Source organism: Gavialis gangeticus, unplaced genomic scaffold, assembly GCF_001723915.1.
Source record: "Gavialis gangeticus isolate Ggan-Ray unplaced genomic scaffold, GavGan_comp1, whole genome shotgun sequence".
Taxonomy (NCBI): domain Eukaryota; kingdom Metazoa; phylum Chordata; order Crocodylia; family Gavialidae; genus Gavialis; species Gavialis gangeticus.
In genome coordinates, this window is record NW_017728996.1 from 34,164,250 (window position 1) to 34,175,647 (window position 11,398).

General features: G+C 44.3%; 1 protein-coding gene across 2 annotated transcripts in view; it reads right to left on the reverse strand.

Annotated features, from left to right (window-relative positions):
* The window catches only part of ALDH1A2 (aldehyde dehydrogenase 1 family member A2), a 91,643-nt gene extending 80,647 nt beyond the window's left edge, over nt 1-10,996 (reverse strand). For both annotated transcript variants that reach the window (XM_019504297.1, XM_019504298.1), the window contains exon 1: nt 10,802-10,996. In XM_019504297.1, the coding sequence (XP_019359842.1) occupies nt 10,802-10,918 (117 nt within the window). In that variant the 5' untranslated portion in view covers nt 10,919-10,996. The remainder of the gene's footprint in view (nt 1-10,801) is intronic.
* Nucleotides 10,997-11,398: the final 402 nt, after the last annotated feature.

Below are 11,398 nucleotides of genomic sequence, written 5' to 3' on the forward strand. Positions count from 1 at the left end.
CATCTCGGTACTTTAAAAAAGAGCCCTGGTGCTCACCGGGTGCTTCCGGGCGGGGGGCAATCCCCGCTGCCCCCCACTGTCCCATGCTGCATGGGGGGCTCTGTCATGAGCCCCCTGACCCCCCCTGCTCCCCCAGTCCCCCCACAGGTGCCTCACCCAGACCAGCTCCTGAAGTTTTAAAAAAGAAGCCCCGGTGCTCACCAGGTGCTGCCAGGCGGGGTGGGGGCAATCTCCACTATCCCCCATTACCCCACACTGCATGGGGGGCTCTGCATGAGCCACCTGACCCCCCCCCTCACTCCCCCAGCCCTTCCACAGGTGTCCCGCCCGAGCCGGCTCTGGCCCTTTAAGAAAAAAAAACAAGGAAAGCCCTGAGACACCACTCCTGCAGTGGCCTGGGGGCTTCAGGGGCTTGTGCACAGTCCCCCATGTTGCATGGGGCATTGGGGGGCAGTGGGGATCACCCCCCACTGGCAGAAGTGGTAAGTCCAGGGTGGGGTTTGTTGGTTTTTTCTTAAATGGCTGGAGCTGGCCTGGGCAGGGCACCTGTGGGGGGGTTAGGGGAGCAAGAGGGGGTTGGAGGGCCCGTGCAGAGCCCCCATGCAGCGTGGGGCAGTGGGGAGCACCCCCCCACTGAGTCATGGCTTTATTTTAAGAAGTGGGGGAGCTGGGGTGGGCAGGGCAGCCATTGTCGGGCTGGGAGCGTGGCCAGGGGATGGGCCTGGCCTGGCTGATTCAGAGATTGGGCAACAGCCTAAATGTACATAATAGTGCAGATCAGGGATGTCAAACTCATCTGGCCCTGTGGGTTGGGTAAGTGGTGCAAGGCCAGTCCATGGACCAGATCATGTCCATGGACCCCCATCCACTCCCCTCCCTGCACACACATAGCCCTGCCTGGGATGCTGGCCCCAGCAAGCACTGTAGGCAGCACATCCCAGCCCCAGTGAACACTGTGGGCAGTGCACATCCCTGGCACTGTGCACAGGGGTGGTCCATTACACAGAAAGGGGCAGTACCACAGGCGTAGGTCATTATTAAACCCCTGGTGTGGGTCATTATTAAATGTAACAGAATAGGGGTGGACAATGAGTGGCATAGGCAGCTTTTGGGCATGGCATGTGGCAGACTGGGGGGGAACAGGCGGGACAGTGGCAGATAGGGCAGGGAGCAGAAAACAGCAACAGATTGGACAGGGCAGTAAGTAGAAAGCAAGGCAGCAGACCAGGTAGGGAGCACAGGTCATGGAACAGAAAGCAGAGTTGCCAGTTGGGCTGGGACTTGGAATGAGAGTGGCACTTGAGGAGGGTATGGGCTAATTTGTGGCATGCCTGCCAAAAAGCTTGGCCTCACTGTAAATTACTCACCAGAAGATATTAGCCAGCGGTGTTACACTTTTTGGCAGATTCTCGAACAGGGGACTACTTGTGTCTGGTAACACAAGTTGCCATACATAATTAAAACTCAAGCTTTAATAAGTGAATGACTATTTTTAAATTGCATCATCAACAAGTCATGTTTAACCATCTATAAATATCCATCTAGCTCAGGGGTTCTTAACCTTTTTTGTGCCATGGACCCCTTTGGAAGTCTGGTGAAGCCTATGGACCCCTTCTCAGACTAATGAGCGTCTGTAGACAGGAAGACTGCAATCACGTGTGATCTAGCAGCGGGTCTAATAACTACCGTAATTTCAAAGTAGTGATGAGCATAAATGATATTTCGAGATATCTGCAACAACTGTAATGTGATATGAAAATATCTGCAATTTCTATTCGTGACAAAGTCACAGGTACTGCTAATACTACTGTGGTTTGTTGCCTACATTCATAATTGAAGGAAATGCTAAATTTCAGTTAGAGGTTAGTGAATATAAAGATGTAATTTTTTTCCCATCCAAGTTCACGGACCCCCTGAAATCTATCCACAGACCCCTTGAGGGTCCATGGACCCCAGGTTAAGAACCCCTGATCTAGCTGCTTGTTTGTGCTTGTGCCTAGGTACCCCATCACTTTAGTGAGGATTCCTCTCTAAAGGAGCTGGAGGAGGGGAATTTACGTGTAAATCGCATTCAAGTGCACAGGAGTTGTAACTTGCTAAAGAGACTGAAGCTCTTTGATGATAATAATAAGGAAAAACATCTGGTGTTTACATAGCCCCATTATAGTGTTGGCTTTATATAAATACACTATGTGGCTCACACAATGAACCTCTTTCAGCCAGGCTGAATTTTGATAAGTATATGTTGATTTCTAATACTGACTTTTGTCACATTGACCTATTTTTCTAAGCTATGAATCTTCGTCTCTGCATCTGTGCTCTTATTTTTGGTTTGTTTCAGGGAGAGAGCAGTAGTCTTACTAAAAAGCTAATAAAAATGTGAAAAAACAGTGCTTTCAAAACTATTGATGAATCTATTTGAGAAATTATATTACAGATCATCACATTTCAGTACCAGAAAATATAGCTGAGAAAAACTATACGGAACTAGTGCTACTTTATTAAGAATTTAGCTAAAAAATTATGATATGGACAAAAAGATACAGTTTCTGCCACTATTTCTTTGTAATCTGTTTGAGTTCTTTAAAAAGAATTAATGAAATGATGGGTAGATAGGGATCAGTGGACTCAATTTATTTGGACTTTAAAATAGCTTTTGATGATAAAGTCTTTCACAAGGGGCTATTAAGAAAAATTAGTAACCATGTGGTAAAAGATAAAGTACTGTCATGGATTAAAAACTGGTTAAGAGATAGGAGCCAAAGAGTGGGAATAAATGGACAGTTCTCCCTGGAGGTTAATAGCAAAGTTCCCCAGATCATTACTGTGACTAGTGGCAATCGATATCTTTATTCACCTGCTTTTTCAGGTCATTTAAAGCAAGGTGCAGAGCTTGCATAAAAATATTCAAAGTAGCCAATGGACTTAGTTTCTAGGGTCGGAAGGGACCTGAGCAGATCATCTAGTCCGTCTTAAAAGAGATTGCGAAAAATTCCATCAGAAACTAAGCTAACTTGTTATTTAGAGAACATGAGAGCAGGTGAAATTCATCATAGGTTAGTCCAAAGGAATGTATATTAGAAAGAGGAATTCAGATTACTTATACACACTGATGGGCTCTGAATTAATTGGAGCTTTCGTAAACAGCTCACCAAAGTTATCTGTTAACATGCAGCACAAAAAAAATGAACAGAGAAAAATATGAAAGTTCTATTGTACGTACTTACCATGAACAAACACTGCAGTTTACTGTAGTTGGTAACTTCCATTAGAGCCAATACAGGGCTACAAAGAACAACTGCACTTCTAGGGAAATGGGCTCACTGACTACAGCTGATCAAGAATTTTCTGACTAAATGGTCTTTTGTCAGAAAATGTTGCTCCATCCAAAATGAAATTTCTTATAGGCCACTCAAGTGGGAAATGAGAGAGACGTGTTCAAGTGACTGCCCTTATCACTAGGCTATTGACTATGTGGGGATGAAGTTTTTTCCTTTTCTTATCCCTTCCCCCCAAAATAAAATTAATAAAATTCTTCTGAGGAAAAATGAGAAAAACGTTGAAATCTTGAAAATTTTTGCATTTCCTGGCCAGTTCTATAGATAACTAACTTAACAGGCTTTTTCAATCTAAGATGCTAAGAATGGTCAAAATGTTCATATGAAAAGAACAACATTTTCATTTACAAGATGTCACTTTGTAGTTCTGAGCACATGGAGATCAGGAACAAACTCCCCCCATAGACCACAATATAATATGGTGTAGTTAGATGTATTAAGGGTTTTGCAACTTCCTGTGAAACATCTAGTCCTGGTCATAGTAGGAGCATCTACACATGTGCTTTAATGTGCAGTAGCCTATTCTACTGCACATTAAGCATCACCTAAAAAGTATGCACTTGTGCTACTGTACATTAGTGCAGCCTAATGCTCATTTATTTAGTACCTCATACTGCAGGTACTAAGTTTAAAGTACATTAGGAAAAGCGCATTAATGCATGTGTAGATGTGCCCAGTGAGGGATTATGGCTGTACCAGTTACTCTCCTGGGCATTTCCAATATAGCAATTCTATAAGAATTTCCAAGTTAATCTATTTATACTAATACAAATGCAACTAGGATAGATGAAGGCTAAAGGCTGGATCTCAACATCAGAACTCCCAATCCCTCAGACATAAAGCAACCAGAGAGGCTGACAGAGAGAAGGAATCCTTCATGCCGATAAACTAACTGAAAAGTGGCAAACTAGCCACCCCACTGCCACATGGACTGCAGTACTAGTCAGGACATCCACTGAGCTAGTAGATCCACTGGGCATTGAACCCAACTGTCACTTTGCTAGTACAGGCTCTAATATCCCAGCTGTAATAGTGCAGAAAGCACCACACAGCACTTCAGCACAGCTTCTTTATAGCCTGTATTCCCCAGAGGGACGAATTCCAGGCATTCCAAATGCCCACTCCCCACAGAACCATTTTTGAACTTCCTCCTATGCCAATTTTACATCTGGTCAGCTCTTACCTACTTAACCCACCAACCTCTTCCTGTTCAAATGCCTTACTGAGATCAACTTCAACCAGTGCACCTACAGTCAATTACCAGCCAGTAATGGTCATGAGCATAAAGAGAAGCAACTAAGAATGACACATATTTCACTCTTCTGAATGTTTTAAAACCTTCTGCTTCAGTTCAAAAACTGAAAAAGATTCAAGTAATTTATTTTAAATAAACCAGCTTCCCTGCCCTGAACCTGAACCTTGGTCAAGAATTTGCTCTGGGAGTCTCAGGAAAAAAAAAAAACTGAGGAAAAAAGATTTCTCATAGTGATCTGAGACTATCACTTCTAGGCAATAGCAGAAAGTTCAGAAGGCAAGAAAAATTAACAAAAGCATTAATAATAAATATTTCAAACCCAAACCCTTGCTGCACTGGGAGCCTACATCATTCTGGGTGCATCTACAAGAGATGCTTTACTCAAGATTAGATGAAATTACTGTGCAGTGAGCGTCAACATCTACATATGCAGACACTTACGGGGCACTTCTACATGAGATGCTTAACAGTGCAGTAGTGTAGTTTACTGCACAGTAAGAAAGTGCGTCTACACGAGCACATGCTCACTACGCAGCAAACCTCACTAATCGCAAGCTAATTTGCTACCTGTAAATAAATACATGGAGCAATATTATTTGGGAGTAATTACTGCACAGTATGGTACATGTAGACAGCAAACTAGGAGCAAATATGCTCCTGGTCAGCTGGGCAGCAGTAGGTGGGAGATTGCTCCCTGCCCCGGGAGCTGCTTGCTGCCAGGGCAGGTTCTGCCATCAGGGCCCAGGCAGGAAAATAACAATCTGCCAGCTTTTGCTCTGGGATCATGGAACTGGCTCTGGGAACAAGCTCCCAGCCTGTTCCCAGCCACTTCTCCACAATTTCAGAGTGGGGACTGAGAGCTCCCTGCATAGGGAGAGTTCTCTGCTCAGCCTGGAGCTGGTTGGGACCTGCCCCTGACCCGGACAGTTCTTAATCAGCCCTGGGCTGCACAGGGAAGTCTGCCCATGCAGCCTGGAGGTGGCTGGGGACTGTTTCAGTCAGGGACAGGTCCCAGTCCCATGCCCTGATCCCCCAATCATGGCATGGGGCTTGGAAAAAGCTGCAGGGGAGGGACAGGGGGTGGACCGGGGCAAGGGGCTGGGGCCTGCTCTTCCCCTGCAGTTCTTTCCAAGTCCTCTGCCCCAGATCTGGGAGCTGGGGCTGAGAGCTCCCTGTTCCTAGGGCAGGGGGACACTGTCCTCACCCAGGGTCTGGTGGTGGAGCCTACCCCAACAGTAGGCAACTCCTGGGGGCAAGGAGCTGTCTTCTGGTCCCATGCTCCCTGTCAGTCCCTGGGCTAACACCCAGGAGGAGCCTAGAGCTCCCGCTGGCTGCTGCAGGGGGTGGTGCAGGGCCAGAGGGGGCGGGAGCAGACTGCTGCCAGGAGCAGCAAATCTGCTTCTGCATGCCCGGATGTGTGGACGCCTGGCCAGGGTGGGTTTACTCGAGAGTAATTTACTGTAGACTAAACCCATCCCACAGAATTTGCACGTGTAGACATGTGCCCTGTTTACTTTTTATTTTGCCAGAAATGGCTTGCCCAACACTTTTACAAAGTGCATAATGTTACTGTTCTACTGTAGAGCTAAGATTAGAGTTTGGTTAATTTAACTGAAATGGAACTGGTCTGTCTTCCCTCTCTAGGTAGGAAAAGAGATACTTTCTTTTACATAGTTTTAGTTTAATACAGTTTTTAGTTCATTCACATACTGTAAAATTCTTTCCATACCAAAACCTATTTATATCAACTGTATGCTCGCTTTTTTATAATATTGCAATGTCCTCCTTCTATAGTGCCTTGTATCAGATGATATCAAAGACCCTGTCCCTGTAATCCAGCCTCATGCTCAGAATTAAGCAAAAAATATGCTGTATAAACAGGAATTAAACTTCAGGGACAAAATCCAGTTTGATTACTCTCCTCAATGCACAGTGGGAAATTGAGGAAGAAAAGGAGAAAGTTGTTCCCTCAGAATTACTCAAAACAGCAGCTGAGCTGGGAGCCAGCCAGGAGTCAGTCATGCCTTGCTTTTCTCTGCCCCAGCCACTAGACTTCACTGTTTCCTTTGAAGTACTATGATGTATTACAACCACTACGAAAGTACTCTATAAAGCAAGTTTGATTACCCAGTGCAGTGGTAAGAGGCAGGACCAACACCTACTGAGGTTCCCTTCCTCCCAGAGTGGGGACCTCAGGGAGAAGAGCTCTGCAAAGAGAATAATACCAATGGGTGTGTCCCCAGGAGTGCACACGTGTGTTTCCCTGGGGACAAATAGCAATTACACATAGTTGTGCCACTGCTACTTGTCCCCTGGGGAACAACCCTGCATGTACATTCTGGCACGCAGCAGATTGCCCTGGGTGGGGTAGGGGAGGCTGGGGCCAGCACCTGGGTTGGACCCAGCAGCCTTACCTGGGGTCCTGTGGGGTCTGAGGGCTGAAGCAGCGGTGATCCAGGTGCACAGAGCCTGGCTGGCAGCTAGAGCATGGCTCTGGCCAGTCAGTTTCCAGTTTCAGGCAGCACATGCTGCAACCATGTGTGCCACCCCCCATTTTTTTAAAGCATTTTTTTAGATACTGGGATTTCCCAGTATTTAATTTTGGCTCTGCACTGCACCTTTTCACGTGTACTGCGTGCATTTCGCAGAGCTTCAAAAGCCTTTGCGGCTTCGCAAAGCACACTTGTCTGGATGCAAATTCCCACTTGTCTGGATGTGCCCAATGGCATTATTCCAGGTCTATTTTAAACCCATGGGTTTTAAACTCTTGATCTATTTGTTAAACCCATCTTAGTAGGCAGGAGGGAAGGGGGTGACATGCAAGTACCTAAAAGAGAGAGACAGATGGAACACTGGTGGGGGAGGTTACTCCACAGGGATCTACACAGATTCCCTAAGATTTAATAGATCTTAAAAGATCTATCAGTGCCACAGATCCAGTGCTTTGTGTCTAGCACACTGCAATGTGTCCTCAGCGGAATTTCACCACTGTGGCTTACCTCAACATTTGAAGTTTCTGGAACATCCCATTTTGAGGGAGCTCCTGGCACAGTGATAGCACTACCAGATTTATTGCTTGTTACCAGGAAAAGGGTGTATATCCCCTCCTACCTGCACCCTCCCTAGATATGAATCCCTGAATTGACTAAAGTTCAGGGAAGGGAATGAGAGTGAGGCCAAAAAAAGTAGGAAAGCAGACATGTAGGATAACTAAGCTTCCATGTATAAGGGGGAGATATTCCTCCCTAGGGGAAATATCCATCACAAAGCTTTTATGCAAGGCCAAGAAAAACTAGTATTTTTAAAAAAGATAATTACAATGGAAATCTTGAGAAAATCTCTTGCAGTAGCAGTTCCAGTGGGTGTCACCTAAAGAGGAGATATTTAACCCTAAACCTGTAAGTGTGTTTAAATTTGGACAGGAACTCTGTTCAAGCTTGAACAGAATTGGGCTGCTCAGCTTTCCTCACCACATCTTCTAATATTTACAGCTAAAATCCATCATTTTCCACAGGGCCCACATCTAAGTATTAAAAAAAAAGTGACATTTCTAATTATTTGTTTTGTGTTTTTTTTTTAAAAGAATGTTATATTGCCTTCCAAGGACGCAATTCTGAGTAAGCTATAGTACACATTAAATGAAAAACTACGCGTCTGCTTCATGGAACCGAGAGATTTATCACAAACACTATTTTTTTCCTAACCAGTGAAAAGTGCATTGGGTGCACATCCCAAAATACGCAGCAAAGGTCTGTGTGATATAACTCGGAATTTCTGGTGATTCATTTCAATATGCCTAGCAAGAGGGGCATTTAATAATTTTAAGAAACAATATGTGATGGATAAGTAGTGGAAAGGCGCACAATTTGACTCACACTGCCAGTGTTATTACTTAGCTATGCCACTCAATGGTCTTCAACAGTGTGATACTTTCCTAAGAAAAAATACAATAATATAGAGATTTGTTTACTTTGAAAGATTCCTAAGTAGCACATTTTACTTTATTTTGATACACATTTTTAAAATCTGCAATGATTCTTGTTTAGTGCTCCCTGAAAATTTAACAGCTCTTAGTTTTAAAACTGTTTTTTTCAATATTAGAATATGAAATACAGGGGAAATACATTTTTTTCTGGAAAGAATTGAAAATTACTTTATTTTTTTTACATTATCATACCTATCTTTATTTTATGTAAAGAATAATTCCCAAATGGTTAAGATTTTACATTCAGAGACAGCTGTAATAAAGAGTTCAAGACTTCTGCACATTGTGTGTGTGTTTAAAAGGATCATCTAACAAGCAGGAAAGAGAGGCTGCTAGGAATGCTGATTTTACAAGGGTTTTTGGGGGTTTTTTCTGTAAAGGGCTTTTGTCTAGCATTATTTATTGTTTATGGAAGTTGTTTGTCATTTAGACATGAAGTGACTCCTCCCCCCAAATGAAAGAATCAAGTTTCAATCCATTATTTCATTTCTGATTGTTTTTCTTTGTAAAAGGTGGGAAAGTGGATCCTGGATAAAAGTCCTGCCCAAGCCAGGACTCCAAACTGAAGGCTCCAATTATCTATAAATCACTTGTCTTTCCTGCAGAGAGAGAGAAAAAGGAGGGGGAGGAGAAAGAGACGGAGAGAAAAAAAGACACTGAAGACATGCCAAATAACATACGAGATACCTGTCCGATACCCAACTTTGGTCTTACAGGACAACCTGATATTCTAATCCAAGAATGTAGAAACTTGTTTTTGTTGCTTCAGTATTGAAAAATGGACACTCTTACTTCTGCCAGCAGTCTAAGATCTGTTAGATCTCACCCACTTCTCAGATTATGGAATTTTACATTCTAAGTTATTAAAAATTATTTTCAACATAAATAACATGTTCTAAACAAAGAGGGCAAGTAGCCCTTTACAAGTCGCATTATGCTTTAAAAGGACTTGAAACCAATTTGCCAGTTAAATAAAACTGAGATACTTGCACACATTCACTGTACAAACTGACTAAAAAAGAGCACCCACTGAATAACCTTAATAAAATATATTTGATAATACAAGCACTAAGAAACAAAATCCATCCAAATATAATTTCCCTTGCAAAGTCATACCAAATGATATCATACACCACGCACTTCTTTTGTTTTCATGTAATTACCTTCTGAAAATGTTGTGCAAGCAAACATATACATATCTTACTTCATATGTATCATTAAAATGTAAAGAAGTTTAAAGCAGTTGCGTTTCCCCTCAGACATTTTTCTAAGACATGGTATAATTCTAACAAAATAGAGATGAAAATAATTTTGGCACTAGTAAAAAAAAAAGCGGGGGGGTGAAATAAATTTTGAAAATGATAATTTGGAGGAACCCTTTAAACTAGAGTGGTCAAGATCAGTTTTCTATCAACCCAAAAAACACCTGAAGCTGTATTTCCAATAGATAAAAGTTATCTGTTTTTCCAGTTACGATATGTTTTATTACGCTTCCCAGTAATTAGACATAACACCTTACATATCTAATCTGTTCACACCATGCATCAAAAGTGAAAGAAAAAAAACACTACTGAGGATGGAGAGATTCAAAACACAGAAATTAAGTTAAAACTGAATTTGCATTTGCAAGCAAAATGACCAACCCCAAAGCCTGTGAAAGAGCTCAATTTTACATAAACCCAACTGGATGATTCTTAGCAGTGCCTTTATGAAAATAAAACACAGCACTATCACTCTTAAAGGCCATTAGGGAAATATACCCTTTAACAATGTCAGTTCAAGGGTATATCTGAATATTAAGGAAGTTAACAGAGACCTGTTCCAGGGCTGTAACAATCTGGTAGGATTAAGAGTCCTCCAGGAATTGTAAAAGAAGGCCCAAGGGTACAGAGGCTAATTCAAGAAAGAAAACATTTTTATTTTCCGATTGAGAAGTGCAGGGTGTACAATAACTTCCTCTGATTTCTATCAGGAGCCACCGAAAAGGAGTGGGGAAGCCGGGGCCGCTCCGTGAAAAAGGAGCCCCGCTGGAAAGACGACGCTGAAGGCAGGACAGCAACGGGACAGGCAGGTTGAGGCGCTCCCGCTCGCTGCGCCGCGATCCGCCGGGCCCCAGGGCTGGCACGACCGGCTGCCTCCGCCGGGCCGCCCGGGCGGCACTTGGGGCGCCCGACCTGGCCCGTGCGGGAGCGGCCGGTCCCCGCCGCCGGCGACGCCGCTTACCTTGGTGTGTTTGATCTCCAGGTTGAGAGCGGGGGCCGGCAGCAGATGCAGAGATGCCATCAGAGCGGCGGGGTCTGCCTTCACCTCTCCGGGCATCTCGATCTTACTGGACGTCATGGTCTTGGGGGGTTTATAGCACCCCCGCCCCCTCCCCGCGGCTGACCTGGGCTTTTCTCTTGCTTTTTTCTTTTTTTTCTCCTCCCACCTTCTGCATTAACACAGACTTAGGCCTAATGCAGCTGATGCTACAGCTTAATGGCCTGCGGGGGGCTGCATAATACACATCTCTTTTCCATTTCAACTTTCCCCTGTCGCACCAGCAGTGAGAGGAGAAACGCCCCAAGAACCCATGTGTCCACGGGGCCAGAGGATTGCCCGTCACACCAGGATGGAACGAAGCCACGTGAAAGCCAGACTAAGACAGCGGTGCAGCGTGAAACCAGTGAATCTCTCCGGAGGGATCATGCTCAGTGCCAGCAGCAATTGCTGTAACACACACAGGACCCCGAGTGCGAGAATCTGGATGCTCGAGAGCAAGCAGTGAAAGGAGCTACCCCTGCCCCAGTCAACCCCCTCAGGCAAAGGCACTGGTTCCTT